The sequence below is a fragment of the Scardinius erythrophthalmus genome (genome assembly GCF_964197995.2).
Source record: "Scardinius erythrophthalmus genome assembly, chromosome: 6".
NCBI classification, from domain to species: Eukaryota; Metazoa; Chordata; class Actinopteri; order Cypriniformes; family Leuciscidae; genus Scardinius; species Scardinius erythrophthalmus.
Window position 1 is genome coordinate 13,215,072 of NC_138226.1, and position 24,001 is coordinate 13,239,072.

The following is a 24,001-nucleotide window of genomic DNA, read 5'->3' on the forward strand; positions in this document are numbered from 1 at the left end:
AAAATAGCATGTCATAAAATGTTCTATAGGACTTGTTGATTCGGGTGCAAACATCGCGAGAAACCTCGAGAGTTGGCTGTAGAGGACAGGACACACTACGCATCTCCCCATCACTTTCCGCTCTACTCTACCTCCTGCTTCTGCAAGCAAGCACGTTCAGTACTTCGTGTTTTCTAATACACCGAGCTAAAGAATCAACGCTGCCATGGCTGATGCTGCCATTTCTTTTGCTAAAGACTTTTTGGCCGGTGGTGTCGCAGCGGCAATTTCCAAGACCGCAGTCGCACCGATAGAGAGAGTCAAACTGCTGCTGCAGGTGAGACCGTGAGGATTATCACCTTGACTAATCTTAGCGCACTCTGATATCTTATGAATGATGCATGCAAACACATAACTCGTTTTCTGTCGCATTTAAGAGTAACATGAATTATCTTGTGGCGTTGACGTTGATTTACGTTAAGACACGACTTTGTCCTTCAGAGGCCATTTTTGAGTTGTCTGTTCGCAACATCCGCATCCCTCGAGCATCTCTACTCTCAAATTTGCATTCTAATACCAAGTGTCTATTCTTGAGTTCTCTTATTTGGATCTTTATATGTAAATTTTAGTAACTCGAATGTATTTTAAGGTCAAACTGTGAATTTCTATCTGCGTGCTAGGTGGTACATTCTGTCCCCTGCAGTCTTGTCTCGTGTTACAGGCCGAGACATTATGTTTAGATCTTCCAGGATCAAAATAACTATTAAAATGAGCATAGTCTAAACATTTTGGATCAAAAATACAGTAAAAACTGTAATTTTGTGAAATAATGTTACAATTAAAAATGACTGTTTTCCATTTTAGTATATTTTAAAATGTATTTTGGAGGCTTGTTTCTGCCTCAGATTAAAACCGGTTATTGAGACTTTTTACTAGTGGCACTCGCTGCAGAGTCAAATGACGCCTAGCTCCTCCTCACTGGACGTCTAAAGGGGTGGAGGGATTTTGGAGGGTTAGGGTGTGGTTGGAACTTGAATATTCTCGCTGGATGCAATGGGTGGAGCTGGGCCCTGTTCCAAATGGCACACTCCGGACTTGTGGACTTCCTCAGAGTCCACACTTTGGTGACGTCATGTAGTGCAGACCTATAGGGCCCTTGGCGCGAGTCCACGAGGGTGCATTGAGAGGTATTTTTGGGACAGACTTGATCAGCACGCCGGAAATAACGGGCTGTTTTGGTTTTTTTTTTTTTTTTTTTTTTTTTGCATTACAATGAAAATACAAAACAATGAACATGTGGGGATACAGAGAAAATGAAAGTAAATAATAACAGTAAATAAAATATTTTTACAATTTATATAAAACTTGTTCTATAATACTACAGGATATTTTCGAAGCTCTTTTATTGGAGGGGATTTTTTGAAGTGAAGAATAACTGTAAATCATAAGCAAAAAATTTGCAACTAGGTTTGAATTTAAGGTATCTTGCTTTGTGAATATGATATTTACCCATCGTACAGAAAAAGTTTAATATATCATCTAGCTTTTTATTTTCAGAGAAATCAGAGTGAAAAATAACCTTACTGACAGAAATACAGGCCTGGTTGTGGACAGGAGAAATCACATTTTTTGCGCTCCAACGTCTTATCTCCATGTCAACTACACAGCCTAATTTTACAGTTCTATATTTTGATATTGTGCATATCACCTGGGCATTAGACAATAGATACACCATGCTTATTTAAATGATGTATACAGTTGTACATAATAATACATAATGTTCCATTTTAACTAAGATTGCAATTTTAAAACATAATGAAAATGTGCATGAGTTTCAGATGAATTTACAGGTTTCAATATTCATACTATGTTTACATATGACTCAGTAAAGCCCTGCCATTATTTATTTAATGAATCATAATGCGATCGTATTATTAAACGCGCTATTATTATGTTTGAGACATCAACCACTGGTCGATTACCATAATGTTTGTATAAACTGTAGGTAACCACTGATAAAATGTACATTTAGGTCATAAAAACCGTAATATTTTCTTCTCAGCCATGTCAACAATTATCCGCTAGTGAAATCTCCTCCCATCTGTTGTCTGATTGGCCTTTCGCAAGGATTCCTGGGTAGTTAAAGTGCGTGAAGCCTGCTTCTATGCGGGCTTCGCGGAAGACCGCTTCAAGGGCACAAAGGGGGCGCTGCTGAGCACACTTCAGAGCGGTAAAATGCTGAATGGGACAGCCTACGGACTCGTAGACTCAGCGAGCACGCGCAATTCAAGTCCACGAGACCGAAAGTCCGCATGAAGTGCGCCATTTGGGACAGGGCCCTGGACGGTCCAACCACCTAACCCTACCCATAACCCTATGGCTAAACATAACTCCACCCATTAGGTCCACAGAGGTGGAGCTGGACAAGGACAAGCTCCAGCCATTGTGTCCAGAGAGGGGGAGCTGGACGTCATTGGGCTCTGCAGTGAGCACCACTTGAAATTTTCAGCATCAGTTTAAAGTGTTACATGATCCTTCCTAAATCATTCTAATATGCTGATTTGTTGCTCAAAAGACATTTCTGATTATTATCAATATTGCAAACAGTTGTTGCTGCTTAATATTTTTTTATGGAAACTGTCATACACTATTGTACAAAAGTATTTTTTTAAGAAGTGGATACTTTTATTCAGCAAAGATGCATTAAATTGATCAAATGTGGGAGTAAAGACTTTTATAAAGTTACAAAAAGAACAAATGAATAAATGCTGTTCTTTTGAACTTTGTATTCATCAAAGATTCCTGCAAAATAATTACAAAAATACAAAATATACACAAAAATATTAGGCATCATAGTTTTCAACATTGATGATAATAAGAAATGTTTCTTTAGCACCAAATCAGCATATTAGAACGATTTCACACTGAAGACTGGCTGTTGAAAATGTAGCATTGCCATCACAGGAATAAATTACATTTAAAATATATTACAATAGAGAACAGTTATTTTAAATTGTTATAACATATATTTTTATAGTATTATAAAATAATACTGTTTTACTGTATGTTTGATTAAATAAATGCAGCCTTAGTGAGCATCATTTTTTTTTTATTTCCCCTTGTTTATGGAGGTTTCAGTATTTAACTCCCTGTAAAAACCCCAACCTCACGATACAAACATCAAACTAAACCCACTCATCAAACTGATTGGTTGATACAAATATTGTTCCAACCCAGATATCATGTAACTCACAGGATTTTGTGTTTGACTTTACAGGTACAACATGCCAGCAAGCAGATCACTGCAGACAAACAGTACAAAGGTATTATCGACTGTATTGTGAGGATTCCTAAGGAGCAAGGCTTTATTGCCTTTTGGCGTGGCAACCTAGCCAACGTCATTCGCTATTTCCCCACACAAGCCCTCAACTTTGCCTTCAAGGACAAGTACAAACAGGTTTTCTTGGGTGGAGTTGACAGGCACACGCAGTTCTGGCGATACTTTGCCGGCAACTTGGCCTCCGGTGGAGCTGCAGGAGCCACTTCCCTCTGCTTCGTCTACCCCCTTGATTTTGCTCGTACCCGATTGGGTGCAGATGTTGGGAAAGCTGGGAGCTCCAGAGAGTTCAATGGGCTGGCCCACTGCCTGGCCAAAATATTTAAGTCAGATGGGTTGCGGGGTCTGTATCAGGGCTTCAACGTCTCTGTCCAGGGCATCATTATTTACAGGGCGGCCTACTTCGGAGTCTATGACACTGCTAAAGGTAATAGGTTTGTGCTTCAGAGTATTATAGGAGCTTTTATTTGTATATTTTCATGTTTCATTTTAGTTTGTTTTAATTATTTTTGTTATGTGCTTTTGTCATTTTTATTCGTTTTAATGATGTTTTTTAGCTTTATTTTATTTCAGTTGTAGTAATTTTAGTATTTCGACTTATTTTATTTCAGTTAGTTGCCAGTTTTTCATCAAATATTCATATTTGATTTCATTTCAGATATATTTAAATTAATGAAAGCAACTTGCAATCGCTTTAATTAATAATAACGACACTGGTTTGAAAGTTTAGAAAAAAGTTTTTGTTTTTTTTAAGTCAAGCTTTGAAAATGTGTATTTAGTTTACATATTTCTTCCTATTTAAAAATTAACTTTTGTGGACCAGGGTGGAAGAACACTTCACTTCCCAGAATGCATTACCTTTGTTTTCTTTGAATAGAGTGCAACAGTGCAAACTCGATTCATTTTCTCTACAAGTAAATTGATTTTGAACGATAACATAAAAACCTTTAAAGGCTGCTGTGAGCTATGAGGTTATTAATCCATGTTTTTTGCATCGGCTGAAGCCGTCAGTCCTCATTATTTCAGCTTATTTTAAAAATAATCAGGTTTAACAGTGGAATTTCTGGTGAAAAACTACATTACCCATAATGCAGTACAGAAAATTACACCAATCAGTGCCCACCCCCCCTTTTTTTTTTTAGCTGTGCTGGTTCTGGAAGTATTCTTTTCCATACATTTTTCCCATAGGGATTTAAAAAAAGTCTTTGTTAAAGAATTATAAGCGTTAAACCAAGCCAATCAACTAGCTGAATTACAACACTACACGCTTACACTGATTTGAAGCAAAAAAGTTTTAGAAAATTAAACAAAAAGACATAGGTACAAGACTGTACATATATATATACAAGTATTTTGAGAGCATAGGGAGATCGACTCGATTACATAATTCGGAGTGCTTCATGGGAGTGGGCGGAACTTTCTGGTGTAATTTTCTGTACAGCATCGTGGATAGTGTAGTTTTTCACAAGGATTTCCACTGTTAAACATGAGTGTTTTAAAAAATAAGCTGAAAGAAAGCAATACCATGGATTAATAACCTCGTAGCTCACAGTAGGTCTGTCTTTAAAGGTTTATTACTTCCGGAACCCCACTGTTTCACTCTATTGGCGATTGGCTCTTTTATTTAGAGGGCGGGACTTATTCCGCCATATTACCATTGCGCTTTCTCCCATTCACAGTAATATGAGTGCACTGTTTTTGTATTTCTACAGTCTTAGATTAGCTACAGCTCAGTAAATTCCTCTTCCTTCCTATCATTCCAGTCAAACTTGTGATATGGCCAATTCAATTCGAATTCATACTGCTAATTCTTGAGTTCTGAATTAAACGAGGTCATGCGTTGTTTCTTGTGTGGGGGCGTACAGGCATGCTTGCTGACCCTAAGAACACCCACATTGTGGTCAGCTGGATGATTGCACAATCTGTGACGGCAGTGGCTGGCGTGGTCTCCTATCCCTTTGACACTGTGCGGCGTCGCATGATGATGCAGTCTGGGCGCAAAGGAGGTATACAACACACATATGCTCAAACATATTGGCTCGTTTGAATAACTCCCTGCTCTCTATCAAATATGCATTTATTTAAACTCAGGCCTTTGTCTTTTGTTTTCCCAGCGGATATTATGTACACTGGAACCATTGACTGCTGGAGAAAGATCGCTCGCGATGAGGGCGGCAGAGCGTTCTTCAAAGGGGCTCTGTCTAATGTACTCAGAGGAATGGGGGGCGCTTTTGTGCTCGTGCTTTATGATGAATTCAAGAAGTATGTTTAAACAACATACACTAAAAGAAAGTAGAATAGCTTTTACCACAGTTTTGTCAAGCTTTAACCGAACCCTCTCCACTCCGCACAGATGTGGTCTGAATTAAATTGTGTTAGAAGCAAAAAACTATTATTATTTTAAATTAATTCTGTTGGTTGCTATATTTTTATGTTCAGAAAATGCTCTTTCCTTTGATGATAAAAAAAACATCAAAATTGTATCAAAAGAAAGCATCTACTGTATATGTGTGATTTAAGTGTGCAGCCAGAGAAATATTACAGATCAAATTATAAAAAGAAATGTGTTGCGTATTTATGCTCAAAATTATTTAAAAAAAGATTTTGTCTATAATATTCCTCCATAAATCTGAGCCATTACAAGTATTCATTAATATGTTGTCTAGACCGTGCAATACCATAATTCCTCCTCTAGATGGCGTGACACGACAGCATTTTGTTCTGCATTCATATACACTACCATGTTCTTGTAGTCCTTCGATTAAGTTTTTCAGTTCTCCTAGCCAAGGTCTGTGGTTACAAGGATATACAATATCACTCTCAAAACAAAATGGGGAGTTCAAACACACAGAATACTGTTCCACAGTTTAAACGTCTTCTCAAAGTTGGACTTGAAAAACCAACTGAGAGCAAGTGTCCGATGGAATCACAGACGTATTAAATATGACGCTTTAATTCACAACAGATTTGCCCTCTATGTGTCTCAGCAATGAAAGAGAGCCCAGTAAAGTGTTCCAGCAGAGAATGTGTGGAGCCAGAGACATGGCATTCACAGTCAGACCTTATGTGACACGAAAAGTGTATTTCCATGATTTCTCTTTTTGGAAGTCCGCTTAAGTATTTTCCATCTTGGATAATGAGGGGAGTCATATTTTCATGGTCATTTTCTTGTCAGTCTCAGTGTTTGGTTGCGTCAGGCTGATCTTGATGAACTAGATCCCGCTTTTAGAAGTATAAATGTGAGGGCAAGTAAGGAAGGGTATTTTGAGTTCAGTAATGACACTGGAACGTTACACTCATTTTTAGCATGTAGAGCTATTGTAATATTATTCCACACTTTATGGAGAAAAAGGCTGTAGCCTACTTACAGATTCAACTTGCAGTAATGTACGAACACCAATGCTTGTGAATTCAATAAAAGTGGATACCCTATATGCTCTTATGTTTTTGGATTTTTAATCATTTAGGGTTTGTGGCAATTCAACGTTTATGGACTCTATCTCCATATGAAAGCTTGAAATGTTATCTGATCTAATCCAAAAATATAAAAGACAAACTAAAATATTTTGTCAATAAAATGCAATTATTAACCTTTTCATATACAATAATAGCATGTTTTAATAATTAAAAGTGAACAAATGTTTTAGTTTGACAATGAACACAGCAAAACAACAATACAGCATGGTTCATAATTTCTGAACATTGACTATCAGTCTTTATTCACCTCTTTCTCGTTGTTTCTCAATAGAATTCATAAGCATTAAAGGACTATCTCAACTGCTAAATAACAATAATTGGAAATGATGCAGATTTGTCTCATTGTACTGTGTACAAACACTAAAAAATGAGATGAAAAATTAACTTCAGTAAGAAATTTGCTATGGTTAAATAAATGTTCGGTGATATATTCCAAAGATTTTTGAATTTTGCCGCAATTCTTTCTCTATATAGTGTTGATATGGTAACTAGTAAATAGCTACACAAAGTTTTGTCATGCTGGCATGTGTGGAAACTTTTAAAACATGGCTGTTACAATAAGCCCTCTGTGTTAGGATGTGCCCCGCTCACCTCTAACTGTATTAAATTACTGAAAAATCAAGACTAAGAGTAATCCCTTACTTGACTTTATCAAGGGAAAAGGAATCAAATTACAGTAATTAGTTACTTAGTAATCCATTACACCCAACACTGTCCCTACATAACATCTACTGACAGCTGCCACACTTGCACTAATATAGCTATATGGGTATAACAACGGGGCTAAAGGCACACCTTAAGAAGCAAATTGATTGCAGAAAAGATATCCATGTTTGTATTGAACATTTATAGAGCAAAATAAATCCTAAAAGTGGTTTATTTTGTTTAAAAATCTTATAAATGTATGAGGTTGCAAGGTGGGCCTTTTACCCCACACAAGGGGTAAAAGGCGCACGTTATTTATATTTTTTATAATGTCTAAGTTAATACTTGTTCAAAATAATCACTTCAGCAAAGTTTGCACTATTTTCTGTTTATTTTGATAAGTTAAATAATTCATTTGTGTTCAATAAATAGGCTATACATTCATTAAAATATGTTAATATAAAAATACATTTGAATTATATATAAACAAAATTATTTTAAAAAGTAAAGATTCTGAAAGCATTGAATGAGATCCCATAATAATTTTATACAGATTTTCAGTAGTGACATTAAATCATATTTTATTAGCCTATATTATATGATTAATATTATATATTTTTTTAATCTGATGGTTTAATTTTAAATATGGTGATTATTTCTAAGGTGGACAGCCAACTTATCGACTAAAATAGATCGACTATTTTTGACTGTCAAAATGCCGGCGGACACAGCTACAGTGAGTTTCTTTCAAAATCTTTATTTTTAGTAACTCTGTGTACACAAACAATGTTGTCAATGCTCGAGTTCATGTGTAGAGCCTATGGTGATACTTCAAGCAAAGTTTCATGTTGTGTCGAGCCTTCTTAGTGTTTTAAAAATAGTGATTTTTGATGTTATCATAGAAGTTCCCCATGCACTCGCATTCAAAAGGCAATTTGACCGAAAACGAAAATACGGTCAAACTTAAAAGTGGCGTTTCCATTCTAATTATGCTTTTAAACGAAAGTTTGCCTCGGGTAGATTAACAAAAATACCCTAGATTGCATTTTGGCGAGAGTTGCCCTTTAAATGTTGTGCCTTTTACCCCAAATACCATACTTTTACATATTCTTTCGATATTGAAAAACTGTTGCTTTCTTAGCTTGAGCAAAACTGAAAATCACTAAGAAGACCTTTGTCTCAAAATACACTCACCTAAAGGATTATTAGGAACACCTGTTCAATTTCTCATTAATGCAATTATCTAATCAACCAATCACATGGCAGTTGCTTCAATGCATTTAGGGTTGTGGTCCTGGTCAAGACAATCTCCTGAACTCCAAACTAAATGTCAGAATGGGAAAGAAAGGTGATTTAAGCAATTTTGAGCGTGGCATGGTTGTTGGTGCCAGACGGGCTGGTCTGAGTATTTCACAATCTGCTCAGTTACTGGGATTTTCACGCACAACCATTTCTAGGGTTTACAAAGAATGGTGTGAAAAGGGAAAAACATCCAGTATGCAGCAGTCCTGTGGGCGAAAATGCCTTGTTGATGCTAGAGGTCAGAGGAGAATGGGCCGACTGATTCAAGCTGATAGAAGAGCAACTTTGACTGAAATAACCACTCGTTACAACCGAGGTATGCAGCAAAGCATTTGTGAAGCCACAACACGCACAACCTTGAGGCGGATGGGCTACAACAGCAGAAGATGGTCTGATGAGTCTCGATTTCTGTTGAGACATTCAGATGGTAGAGTCAGAATTTGGCGTAAACAGAATGAGAACATGTATCCATCATGCCTTGTTACCACTGTGCAGGCTGGTGGTGGTGGTGTAATGGTGTGGGGGATGTTTTCTTGGCACACTTTAGGCCCCTTAGTGCCAATTGGGCATCGTTTAAATGCCACGGCCTACCTGAGCATTGTTTCTGACCATGTCCATCCCTTTATGACCACCATGTACCCATCCTCTGAAGGCTACTTCCAGCAGGATAATGCACCATGTCACAAAGCTCGAATCATTTCAAATTGGTTTCTTGAACATGACAATGAGTTCACTGTACTAAAATGGCCCACACAGCCACCAGATCTCAACCCAATAGAGCATCTTTGGGATGTGGTGGAACGGGAGCTTCGTGCCCTGGATGTGCATCCCACAAATCTCCATCAACTGCAAGATGCTATCCTATCAATATGGGCCAACATTTCTAAAGAATGCTTTCAGCACCTTGTTGAATCAATGCCACGTAGAATTAAGGCAGTTCTGAAGGCGAAAGGGGCTAATAATCCTTTAGGTGAGTGTATATTCAATAATTTTAGCAATTCTGATTTGCTACTTAAATTTACAACATTAAAAAAAACATCAAATATTAGATCAAATTAGCGCAGAATCAACTTTACGTCAAGGATCAGACAAATTTCCACGTGCATCTTGAAAAACGGATGTTTTGGAAAGTGCTGCGGCAAGTTTTTGTGCCATCTTGTGGTTTAGAGGAAAATAAAATCAAAGGAGCATTTTACCCAGTGGAGCCTATAGCCTCGTTGTACCCTATATATATATATGTATGTATATATATATATATATATATATATATATATATATATATATTTATATATGTGCATATATATATGTATATATATATATATATATATATATATATATATATATATATATATTGCATGCATGGTTAGAAAAAAAAATAGCCAATACTGTGTATTAACAGAAAAGCAATAAGCACCCATGGCAATAAAGGGTGAAACGGCAAAACAATTGTCTTTCTCAGCAAGAGCATTTCAAAGCTTCTGTAATCAAGGCTGATCTACAATCTTAAGCACAGCTGGACACAGTCTCTCTATTATGCCTCTGATTTTGTTTACTACAGACAGACTTTGCTAGACTTTATAATGAAAACCATGCAAGTCAATCAACTGACAGAGATCAAAGGCCAATGTAATTTACCAAAATGGCCATAATACAAAGCAATCTTCTGTAATGTGAACTGCCTCGTCCGACTCCAAGATACTGTACATGTCAGATAAATATTAAGTAATTTTCTTCAAATGCAACCTTGACAGGGGTTTGGAATTGCCAACCTGCAAGTAATTATAATACTAGTGTTAAGTGCTTTGATATTAAAATGACTGGTTTAAAACCATTAACTTTCTTCAGATAACAGGAAATGTACAATTGTTACCACATGTTGATACTTTAGAAAACTATGTGTTCATTGACAACATGTGACATGAACTTAAAACATTATCTGCTTTCCCTTATATGAATTCTCATACATTTTTAAAATCTGCCCTTCATTTTTATCATTGGGCTTTCATATTTATGTTTTGAATTTACAACTGCTAAGCAGACATAAGAAGTCCACATGATGGCACTGTTGAAATGAAAATAAAACAAAGGAAGGGTTGTGAGATGTAAGATGAACTGTTAGAAGAAACAGATCTAGAATCATAACAAACATGAACTTTCAACAAACTCTTAACATTAAAAGCATCTCAGTTATTCTTTATATTTGTACTGTTTTGTTTGTTTGTGGCATCATCCATTCTGAAATGATGTCATTCTACAGCCATTTTGACTTAATTTGAGAAAAAAGCAACGAAAAAGTTTGAGATACAGCACCTATAGTACTAAGCCTTTTAAAGCACTGTTATACGAGCTTCAGTGATTGTGTTCTGTTGCATTAACTGTGGCTATACTGAGGTATCCACTAGATCCGAGGTTTGTTGTGGTCAAAATCCCATGTGCTCTGGCAGAAGCCTCAGTCAGTCAATCTATGAGCAAACACTCATTGAGGTGTGGACTGTGAGAAGTGAAATATTTCATGACAGGGCTTTCATCCAGACCTCTGATGACTCTTTGTTGTTATTTCGGAGTTGTCCCAGCGGACCACTCTTACCATGCAGTCTGCTGGCTGCATCTCATAAACACACACATACATACACACACTGCTCGCTTCAGATGTCTTGCATGCCATGTTCGCTGTCATGTCACGCACCTTTATGCTCTTTCATTCTGTTTGAAAAACAACAGTAGCATGTATCTGTAAGGGTGTTGTGTCCTTAATTTTACATTTATTTACACTAAAAGATAGACCTTTCTTGTTAGTAAATGAAGGAATCTTTGACTTCTTGACTATTAAATCAATGATTTATACCAGGAATTGATACACTTTTATGTCAGCCAAACAAAAAATAAAATATTAGGCTACTTGAAGATTTTAAGTTAATATTTCACTTTACATGTTGACAGTTTTCTGCTAACGGTCACATGACATGCAGGAAAACGTTTTTATTTTTCATTATATATATTTTTTTTTTTTTGAGTGCTTAATTTTGATTGTTTTTATTTTTAAATTATTTTATTTTTACGATTTAATTATCACTAGTTTTTCATCAACTCACAAACCCTGCCGAACTCCCAGGATTTGGGAAAAACCCTGATTTTTACTATCAGTAAATTTGTTTATACACATTTTCGAATAATAATAGGGTTCTACATTTTATTTGTGGGGGGAAAAACTGCGGAACTAAAAACTAAAATATAAAAATATAAAATTACAATCCAATTAAAAACAATATAAAATATACAAATAAATATAGATTATTTAAATCTAGATCTATATTTTAAAGAACTACATATTGTAGACTATGCTATAGAGATTATAATTGTTAATGATTCTGATAAATGTTTTTATTATTATTATTATTATTCATCAATCTGTTGATTTACTAAGGCCTGTAATGACCATAAAAGTAAATGTAGGTCATTTCAGCATCAGAAAGCAAATAATGCCTTCCCATTAAAAAAAAAAAGATGCAGAGGTAAAAAAAAAAAGAAAAAAAAGAAGCATGCACTTACTTTTTTATAATGCTTGTGTCAGGCTGATAATGCTCTGAGATATGGAGAAAGTTCTATAATACATTTAGTTCCATAGAGGAACTAGTGGTTAGTGCGGTTAGCTTGTGATAAACATGTTTTTGCTCAGCTACTGTTGTCTTGTACACTGCAAAATGTAAGTGATGACCAAAGCTGATAACATTGAATTTTAATAACAACTAATTTGAACTAATTTGACAGGTTTTTGAATGTGAATGCACTTGGAATGTTTTATAAAACTCAGTTAAGTCTCTTGAAGCACAACTAGCTACTCCACACCCCTGACATTGACCCTTTTTGTCGACCTTTACGGTGCCCTTGCCTCAAACAAACAAACAAACAGACATTGATCATCACGCGCAGTCATGTTGACTTTCAACAGCTGTTTGTTTGATTGTAAGTATAAGTCAGTGGTCAAAGCAAAAAAAAACCAACAACTGTCGCTTTCTTTTCCGCCGTTTGTTGCGGTGGCTTATTGGCCCTGACATGTTCCAGTGCCTCTGTTTAAGACCAGTGGTGTCGTTCCAGTGTTTGACGGCTGTCACACATCACAAAGCTCCACTTTTGAAGCGCAAATAGGTGACCCTCCACCTCAGTCCCACGTCTCTCTCTTCTTCTCTCTAGCAACAATAACAATCAATTGTTCAACATCAGAAGGTTCTGAAGAACAACCTATAAATCATATGCATCCCCTGCTGGTCTCTTGGCGGCCAAGTTGACTTTACTGAAGCGTTTCTTTGATCGTGCACTGCTTTGATTCACTTTTCTCTCACCCTTTTAGCTAAACATATCATTGGAATTTCGCTCTTTGTTCCTGACAGGTCTCGTCTTAGCTCGGTTTCTCTGCAGACACGCAGCCCTTCCCAGAGGGGGAGAACCGCTCCACAGCCCAGACGTAATCGAGTGCTGCTCAAAGATTTATCCTCATCTTTTCAGTCGACTCTCTCTTTTCCCTTTCACTCTCTGCCTTGACATCTCCAGGCCGGCGTTCCATCCCTCTCTGTGGCACAATTGAAATGACAAGGTTGGTGTGGTCAGTGTCATTCAACGTTTTATAAATAATGCTGAGCACAAGTCTCTCATTAATCTCTATTACAAGCAGAGATCTTGGAAAAACAGTGGGATGCAGTGGATCTTTGAAAACTGTCGTCATTTATTGAGAGATTTCACTGTCTTCACTGTTTGTAATCCCAAGAATTTTCATGTAAAAAAGATGAGAAAAGAATTTGTAATTTGCCAAATTATTCTGATTTTGCCCTCTTTTTTAATGTTCAAAACCCAATAGGTTGACATTTTCTAGCACTGTATGCACTTCTCAGAAATGTGCATTATTATTTTTTAACATTATTTTTTTTCATTATAGTTTTTCCTCTTTGTCGCCATCTCTGTTCGAAATCTGCGATTGCAGTTATTCGCGGAATTATCAACTTTACGCGGGTTGTGCCTCGGCAAATGTCATCTGAGTAAGTAAGTAACATCCACTTTTGTTCTGACCAACTAAGGGGAAATTAAAGCATTGCAGTAAATCGCGCTGATGAAATCTAACGATCGCTTATCATATCACGTCAAACCGTGCAAATTATACTTTGTCCTCAATTGTTAATGTTAACAACATCAGCACTGTGTGACTGCATTTAATGCCCTTCCGATTTTTATCCTTGTTTTCGCATGGGCCCGGTTGCAGTCTCTTTTTCTGTAGCCACTCCGAAGTCCGAAATCTTTAGCATTTTACAACGGGTGAATCTCCAGTTGTCTTTTAGGCGCGTTTCCATTAAAGATTTGCGCAAAACTTTTGCGATTTTTTCTAAATATTGACAAAAAGCTATTGCGAAATGACGGCGTTTCCATTAACCGATGTTATGCGACTAAAACGTAATTTTTTCCTCTCGCGATAAGTCATTCCAAAAATCATGGCAACGGACGTTGGTAAGTTTATATATATCACAGCCACGTAGACGTTATTATTATTAATGGAAGGAAACGTAGGCATGTTATCCAGCGGCACATATGAGGAGTTTCTGGGTGTTTCTCCCTCATTTCTGCTCCGAGATCTTGATTGTGGCATTTCTTTGAGGTTTAGAATCCAGTATTTCTGTCATTCTTTCTTCTCAAGAACTGTCTCGTATTCAGTCCAAACACACCGCGCCTTCTAAGTCAGGTGACCTGTAAATGCGCAAAAACTGTTTCCATTGCCGTTTTGCGAAATATTCCTTTTTCGAATTGCCTGAAAAACCACCTCATGCGAGCGCAAAAAACTTTTTTGCGATAAATGGGAGTTTTTGCGAAATTGACGTGTTTCCATTGAGCGTATTTTCAATTCGCAATTTCAATTTGCGCAATTTGAAGGGTAATGGAAACGTGGCTACTGATTGTCGTTTGAACCTTTCTGAATCCGCCATCAAATTGATTAGTTTAATTATATCAAGTGCTGTGAGAAAAGGCTATAAATCTTCACCTCCAACATCCTCACACGCAATAGAGCCTACTAGCCGAGACTCCTTCTTTATATGTGATGTAATGATGCAAAGACATGATCGAATATCCCGTGGAAATCCACCAGTACCACTGGGATTAAAAACATTATTACAAGCTTACCGTTTGAATCGAGCTCAGGCAAGCAGATAGTTTTGAACACTGGCTGGTTATGTACTTGCTAAAAAATGTATTTTGGATAATCTTTAACCGAAAAAAGTTACGGACTGCAGCTTTAAAAAAAAATATTCACAAACTTACCACAGCAAAAACATAGTAGAAAAATACAAAATAAATAAGTGAACAAATAAAAACAAAGTCAGAAAATTATAAAACCTTATCATGTGAAAATTCTTAAATATAATGAGACCCCGAGTAACATTTTCCTAGAAGATGATTAGTGCATGTTATCAAGTTAAGATCTTGTTTAGAATCAGTTTGCATAAAATTAGGAAAAGTCAACTGATTCTTAAATGTTTTTGAGATATTATTGGAATGTTTAAACATAACCTGCAGGTTAATTTGAATAAAAAGATAGTAATTAAGTGATTAGACAAATAAACAAAATAATTAAATAGACATACTGTAAATGCACTGGGACATTTAAAAAAAAAATTGTTTTCATGACAAGAGGGTAAATAAACACCAGCTCATTTCCTTTTGACTTTGAAATATGGAATGAACATCTAGGTGCAAAAACATGATCATTATCTATTACAAAAAAAGAAAAACAGCTCCAGGCTCATACATGTGACTGTTCGCACGCAAGACTCTTGCATCTGCTTTTGTGTGGTAATTATATATATATATATATATATATATATATATATATATATATATATATATATATATATATATATATATATATATGTGTATATATATATATATATATATATATATATATATATATATATATATATATATATATATATATATATATATATATGGTAATTTATATATATTGTGGTAAGTTTTAAATATCACACAAAAGTAAAAGAAAAACATTCAGTAAAGTTGGTGTATTAGCCTGGTTATATATGTCTGACCCTTGTTCACTTCCTCCCTCAGGTTCTTAGTAGCTACATCTGATCTTGTGGTGAGATAAGTGAATTCTATACAGTGAAAAAATACCAGATAATCATATAGAGAGCTAAAACTGTTGGGGAAAATATCCAACATATATTTCACACCTTGGCCACATTTATGAAAATATGGTTAATAAATTAAATAAAAAGAAGTTTTATTTCAACACACGAAAATTGACACCAATAATAAATTAATAATGTCTTAATTTGCAGGCTTTTATAATAGGCTTGTTAAAGTTTTAAAAAAATAAAAAAAAATTTTTTTATATATAATAGGCTTGTTAAAGTTTTTTTTTTTTTTTTTTAGATTCGATTTCAGCAAAGAAACATCTTCCTATCAATAACCAGTTTTGACTGACTTGATTTTTTATTTTATTTTTCAGTTGATTTTATGGTTATTTGGTGCTTAAATTCTTATATTAATCTATCATCCATTACCAGAAGTAAAGCCCTGGGTTCTTACATCAGTACATTGATATTTCTTTACAAAGAGCAAGAAAACATGAAAGTGTTTTATAACATCAAAAGAACTTAAAAAGTTCCCCCTATAACTGGGTGAAATCACCAACAAAAAATTTACTAAGAATCTACCAGAGTCCCAAGAAATAAATGTGAACTGAATAATAAGAAAGACTTAAACAAAACAAAACTAGTGATGTGAGAGAGTTACAAATCAGAACCCTCCCTCACAGACCTATGAGTAAGAAGTGAGGGGGAGAGAACGGGAAGGAAATGAGTGGAGGAACAGCAGGGTTTACTGATTCAGGTATAACTTGTGTCACCTGTTCCTCTGTGCTTTAAAGACTGAGACTTCTTCATTGATAAGTAACTGACAGAGGAACATATCATGAACAACTGGAGTGTGTATCTCCTGGTAGTCCTTGCCTTGCTCTTTGCTTCAAAGTCCAGTGCTGCTGCTGCTGCTGCTGCTGATGATTATGATTATGATTATGATTATGATGATTATGATCATGATAATGAGACTGTTGGTGAGTTCTTCTTTAATCTTTAGTTATTTTACCCCTAGGAATTAACAGAACAAACATTCAATATTTATTGGTTAATGCTTTTGATTCAACTGAGACTTGATTACACACTGTTATTTTCATATGACATATGTTTTAAATGAATAACTTTTTTACAACAAGAATGACCCATCACTTAACTTACTTAAGCTGGACTATGACGCTATTTTCTTCTAGATCTGCTATACAGCAGAAACAAACTTTGTTGCATTATTTTCCTGTTATCACTGTAAAGCTGCTTTGAAATAATCTTTATTGTAAAAAGCGCTATATAAATAAAGGTGACTTGACATGACATATTTATCTATGAAGAGCTGTTAAAGAAGTTTGTAGTTGAAGAGCATTAGAAAAGACATGTATTAGGCAAAGTATTATGAGAATAACTCCCACAGAAGCATGGTTATTCTCATCACAAATGTGTAAAAGGTCACAGGTTAAATGTTTAGGAATGGAGCTTGTGACACACACTCTTGCCAGTATACATTTAGACAAACTTCTGATGATAATGATAAGTTTGCTGTTAAGTGGCGGTGCATCACAGTGCATGAGCTGGAGACCCACATCAAAAGGCCTGAGGAAGGGGAGGCGTTTAGATGAGCTGGTATATCCTGTATACCTGACAAAGACTCACCTCAGAACACATTCATTAAAAAAAAAAAAAAAAAAAAAAAAGTTTTCGCAATAATGTTATTCATTGAGTTAATTTTAAAGCTGTTACTCATATTGTAGGCTCAACAGAATATGTGGACTTTCTCAGTTTTTTTAAACTAAACATTAATTAATCTGATGGAGTCAATAACACGAGAAGTGCTAGCAATACAAAGTTTCTAACATCATTTAGATTTAACAGTTATAACTATAGTAAATATATACCTATTTTCACTAAGTACAATAATCACCAAATAAATAAATACGTGGACATAAAAAAAATATTTGGGATCAAATTATAGTTTATAGTTTTAGCTGTAAATGCTAGTACTACTATGTCTATTGCAATGTACAAACTCATGAAAAAAAATCTATCTATTCTACCACAAAAATCTATGTGGTAGTGATTCCATATGAATTTGAACGATGTGATTCAAGGTCCACCCCTAAACCTTACCGTCAGTGAGGCTTTGTACAAACATGTATGAATGAGAAATTCCTACGAATTATAGAACCAGTTTTCCAAAATGCTAAATAGCTATGAATTGCCATGAGAGTGTGTTGCAATATACAAAGCAATCGACCTATCAACGAGACGATGATATACTGAAGTCCTCAGGTCAATTACTACAATTGATAACAGAGACAAAATGGAGGCACTTGCATTTGTATGAAACAAAAATGAGTTTATGGTGTGATACGAGAGACATGAAAGTAGCACTGATTCAGTACGTTAGTTGCGGATGAGCGGTCTGCTATACAGCGTTGTCATGGACAACGGTGAATATTAAGAAAACTGGATGACACGACTTACCAATCAGAATCACGTATTCAACAGAGCCATGTTGTATAAAGAGATAATGCACATCTAGCCGGTTGTTATCGCAAAATAAACCCAGACATTGTGATCAGGACATACTGAAGTCCTTCGATTTCATTTTAAATACAATTGATTGCTGCTAACAACAAGGGTCATTATCTAGAAATTTCAGACCACTGAATGCCGAGATTGACCAATCAGAATCAAGTATTTCAGAGAGCTGTGTAATAAGGAAAAATATTTAATAAACACATTAACATGCAAGATGATTTTTCAAATTCTGTGGAATTTTGTATGAACCGCTACTCATTATTCTGTGCTATTTTTAAGCCATAGAAGACATTAACCCGGACCAGATTGATTTTAAGATTACTAGTAATACATCACATGGTATTATTGTAACATGGTGGATACCACATCCAGGAAAAAATCCCTACTGTTATTCAACTGAAGTGCAATACAAGAGCCAATGTGTCAAAGACTGGAAGGTAGGCTACTGAACACTCACAGACTTACACATTTGAAATTCAGTAATGCTCACTTTGAGCATAGAACTGAGGCAACTAGACTTGAATATTATGCTTGATACAGTATGACAGAAAAAATGCTCATGAATCTGATATAAAATGACACATGCTATTCAAAGCAAAGTTGGAGAATCTTACAGTATGCTTTGTATTTTCTTATATGCAGACAGGTCAGATAATTAATGAACAAGAAAAAATGGATTATAATTTGACCCTGTCCACCCTCAGCATGAAGACGAATTACGATTTCAGAATAAGAATGAAGTTGCAGTGTGTGGAAAAGGACTGGAGCAACTGGACAAAAGTGCAAAGTTGGGGAAACAATAAAGGTACCGTCTCTTTGTCTTTGAAAAACCATGTGTTCAGGCTCAAGACCAGAGCCTAATTTGATAAATATGAATTAAATGGTCATTAGCCATAGCAATATTTATGGTTAAAAAACAATCTTCTTTTTACAACTCTTTATTAGCCTATACACTAATATATAATTGTGATCAAAATTATTCAACACCCATTGCAAATCAGATTTATTATTAAAAAGGTACAGACTTTCAGCTGTTTGTAATGGGGAAAAAAAGAAAAGTAATTGAAATAGCTCAACATAACAAATGTTTCTATTGGTTTCCCCAAATTCAAATGAAAATGCAACCTTTAATGACTTCTGTAGTCTCAAAATTATTCAACCCCCTTATGGCAAGCATCTTCAGTACTTAGTAGAACACCCTTTTGCTGTTGTGGCCTGCTGCAAACGAGATGTATAACCAGACACCAGCTTCTGGCAGCGTTTCTGAGGAATCTTAGCCCATTCCTCATGAGCAATGACCTCCAGTTCAGTAATATTCTTGGGTTTGTGTGCTGAAACTGGCTTCTTCAAATCCTACCAAAGATTTTCTATGGGGTTCAAGTCAGGTAACTGTGATGGCCACTGTAGAATCTTCCAGGACTTCTTCTGCAAACCAGCCTTGGTGGCATTTGAGGTATGATTGGGATCATTGTCCTGTTGGAAGATGATGCCCAAGCTTCAGCTTCCTTACTGATGGCATGATATTTTCTCCTAGGATTTCCTGATACTTTAATGAATCTCAGAAATCTGCTTGCACCCATTGATAGTTTCCTTTTTCTGCTCTGTCCAGGTAGTGTAACCACTGTTCCTTTAACTTTGAACTTGCCAACTATGCTTCGGAACATTTAGTGCCTTCGCTGTATGAAGGTGATATCTTCTATTCACTTTTTGGACCATTCTTTTGACTTAGCCATATTTCTAATATGCAGTCAAACATACTATCAAATACAACATACTATCAAACATACTATCATACTAGCCAGTTCAGATATTTCATGTGTTCTAGCTCAAGCACATCTGGTGCAACTAATTAAGTCCTTGATTAGTTGCATCAGGTGTGCTTGAGACAACACCTGTTTTGCAGATTAGTGCTGTTGTGAGGGATTCTATTCAAATAATTTTGAGACTGCAGAAATCATTAAAAGTTGCATTTTCAGTTGAATTTGGGGAAACCAGTTAAAACATTTGTTGAGCTATTTCAATTGCTTTCTTTGATTTGTTCATGAAAATAGCTGAAAGTCAGTAAATTTGGCCAATATGATTTGTAATAGGGCATTAATAATTTTGATTACAACTGTACATATACTATATACACACATACATACATATACCACATCCCTCCTCCACAACAGTTCCCAAACCTTTCCCAATAACTAAAACACATTTCCCCACGTCCCTCCATATAGTTTGCATGAAATAGCCTTCAGTTAGACATAAACTATACATTTTGTTCACAGATGCTTGTGTGGTAAAATCACCTGTCAGCATATGGGTTTATATTTTGATAATTGTGCTGCCACTGACTGGCTTACTTCTTGTTTATCTGCTGACTCAACTGGGGTGAGTATTACTGATACTTTGGTTATTATAATTTATCCAAACAATTTTTACTGAATGCCTGAATGCTGATGCCATTCTTTTGTCTTGAAAGAATTAGAAGACTGATCCTACCTAAAGTACCAGATCTCAAACACTTCAAAAATGAAATCATGGACATTGATCAGTCTCAGGTAAGGCCATGCAAATATAAAAAGCATTAATCTGACAGAATGCATTTCAAGATGTTTGTAGTTCTTACTGCTAGAAGAGAATTTGCATTTTCAAGCCACAGGTTCCTTCAAGGTTTTTTATTTAAATAGTGATTTTGGGATTTATCAATATATTACAGTTTGTGTTAACATTAGCAAACTTTCAAAAAAAATTGTACAGCATAGATTACACACAATTATTGCTCAAATGTGATTTACAACACCACTCTGTGCTTTAAAAATGATTCTTAAGTTGATAAGTTGCTACTTTGATTAAGCATATAGACATATGCTTGTGGTAGTTGTAGTGCTTCTGCAGCAACTTGTTAGCAATTTTTCAAAATTCATAATTAAGGAATGTGATTTATGTTTTAGAACAAAATTTCTAAGTTTCTCTGAGAGTGTTTTACATGTACAACAAAACACTGATAGCTATCAAAAATCAATTTTTTTTTAAAAACCTGAGGTTAAAACTTTTAAATATTTTAAAATACTAGTTTTACCAGTATTTCACATAAATGTAAACAGGCATGTACACATTGAATAATGTCAGAACACTAGTAAAACTGTTTACATATAATGTCAATTGGGCTTAAACCATGACTTTTGTCCGATGAAAGAACACTGTTTATTGATAATTGGAAAAATTGTGTATGTAAATATACAATAACCTTGGCAACACACGCCTTGAATTTAAATTTGGCAAACCCAATGGAAATTACTGAAGGAACTAATGGCAAATTTAGCCTTCTGGATTGGCCCACTCTTAAAAATAAAGGTTCTTTATTATATGGTTCCATGAAGAACCTTTAACAACCACGGAACCAAAATGTCCATCCTTGTGGAAAAAGGTTTTTTAGATTATTAAAAAGTTCTTCACACTTAGAAAAAAATTATTCTTGTAAAGGAATAGTTCTCCCAAAATTTAAAATGATCCTATTACTCACCCTCAAGCCATCATAGATGTGTATGACCTTCTTTAAGCTGAACACAATCAGAGTTATATTAAATAATATCCTGGCTCTTCCCAGCTTTGTAATGGCATTGAATTGTGCCCGAGTTTTTGAAGTTCCAAAAAAGGCATCGATCCATCATAAAAGTAATCCAAAAGACGAGTTCTGGCAGAAGGGTGACCTCTAACCTGACGTAAGATGTAGGACGAATGACATGGGCGTAGCGTAAGCTTAGGTGAGAATTGATGAACACGGAAGCACAGAAGAAAGAAGAGAATTAGAAGTTTAATATAAGAGAAGAGGAGCCTCAGAGGTCACCCTTCCACTGGAACTCAACTCTCTTGTGAACGCTCGTATACGGCCTTTGCAAAAACCCATCGCTTCGCTTCAGAAGGCATTTATTAACCCACTGGAGTCGTATGGATAACTTTTATGATGGACTGATGCACTTTTTGGAGCTTCAAAAACTCGGGCACTATTCAATGCCATTACAAAGCTGGGAATATGATATTATTTAATTCATATACACCTAGGATAGCTTGAGGGTGAGTAAATTATGGGATCATTTTCAGTTTTGGGTGAACGGTTCCTTTAAGAAGTGTTCAATGAAAGGTTCTTTGGGGAACCAAAAATGGATCCTTTATTTTCATGAATGTATATACTGACGTTATGATTGGACAGCTATAATTAAATAATTCTGCCTGTTCTAAAAATCTTGTTATTTCCATTCTAAGTTTTGGGGGAACCTGATGCAGTTGAATGATGAGTGCACAACGACAGATATTGAGATTATTGACAAGAACGAAACGGAAGAGCAACATCAAACTTTGGTAATACAGCCCATCGACACCAGCTCTGAGCAACATAACAACATGTACTGCATCTACTCCTCTGAAACATCTGGTGAAAAGACAGAACCACAATACTCTCAGATGGTGTTGGGGTATATTACCCTCTAAACCACTGAGAGTGACTGAAATCATATTGACTGCTTTTCAGAATGATTGGTGTAAAACATTACAAACTTCATGAGTTGATCTTTACTGCTATCTAGAGACAAAACTTGTCTCAAGTTTGTGGTCATCGCAGTTTGAAAGCTTAGCATGGCCTTGTTAGCCCCTGCTGGTAGATCCTGTAACTACACAATGTGATGTAGTTACAAAAAACATCTTTCTCCATTGACAGCCATTCAAAATTAGCCATCTATTCTGATGCAACTAAAATCTTTTATGCTGCTTATTTCCAGGGCAAAGCCAAACAAGTGCCTTTGTACGGAAGCCCTAAGAGGCCATGGATAATATTTTTTTTCTCTGTTGTTTTCTCGTGATAATGACTTAATTTTCTCGTGATCTCGAGATAACAAAAGTTGTTTTCTCGTGATCACGACTTAATTTTCTCGTTATCTCGAGATAACAAAAGTTGTTTTCTCGTGATCACGACTTGTTTTTTTCTGCGTAGTCGGCAAGAACAGTATAAGCACCAAAAGCAGAATAAAGCAGCATCATGGATGATCGCATTCGCTTTTACTTTGATAACGGGCTCACTCAAAATGAAATAGTTCTATGTCTGTCAGTGATTGGCGACTTCCACATTAGTGTCCGACACTTAGAAGGAGGAGGCTGTCAGGTCAGGTCTGCAACTTTATCGTAGAAGACAATATAGCTACCCTGAACGTGTAGTCAGTTTCATTGCCAGCCAACTTTAGGTCCTGGACGTCTGCATGTCTACCAGAAAGAATTATGTTTGAAAGATGCAGATTAATGTTTTTTTTGCGGCTGACCCGAGAAATGGTCAGAGATCAGTTAAGTCTGGCCAGGTTCTCCTCTGGGACACCTCTCTCTCTCTCTCTCAAAGCAATTATAAAATCAATCTCTTCTGCGGGCTTTTTATGAAGTAGATTTCAAAATCAAAGAAGCCAGCTCGCACGTAGGCTACATCATGATGTACACAACATTCAGAAGGAGCGAGATTTTCTCGCGAATCGCGATACATAACTTTACACATGACGGCGTGAGAAAACGGTTTTATGTCGAGATCATATTAGAAATTAAGTCGTGATCACGAGAAAACAAT

General features: G+C 35.8%; 2 protein-coding genes across 3 annotated transcripts; both read left to right on the plus strand.

Moving 5' to 3' along the window:
* The first annotated feature begins 27 nt into the window (after positions 1-27).
* On the plus strand, positions 28-7,413 carry slc25a6 (solute carrier family 25 member 6). Of its 2 annotated transcripts, XM_081369202.1 has the most exons (5): positions 68-316; positions 3,257-3,743; positions 5,182-5,322; positions 5,431-5,608; positions 5,699-6,748. In XM_081369202.1, the coding sequence occupies exons 1-4, from the start codon at positions 206-208 to the stop codon at positions 5,586-5,588; spliced, it is 897 nt and encodes a 298-aa protein (XP_081225328.1). In that variant the 5' UTR covers positions 68-205; the 3' UTR covers positions 5,589-5,608; positions 5,699-6,748. The 2 variants fall into 2 exon arrangements, with proteins under 2 accessions (XP_081225327.1, XP_081225328.1); XM_081369201.1 differs by having other exon boundaries at positions 28-316; positions 5,431-7,413.
* Positions 7,414-19,080: 11,667 nt separating this feature from the next.
* On the plus strand, positions 19,081-22,887 carry crlf2 (cytokine receptor like factor 2; the record flags this gene model as incomplete). The annotated part of the gene is made up of 4 exons (XM_081369247.1): positions 19,081-19,213; positions 20,685-20,787; positions 20,879-20,957; positions 22,663-22,887. 4 exons carry the CDS (start codon positions 19,081-19,083, stop codon positions 22,885-22,887), a joined length of 540 nt encoding a protein of 179 aa, XP_081225373.1.
* Between the last annotated feature and the right edge of the window lie 1,114 nt (positions 22,888-24,001).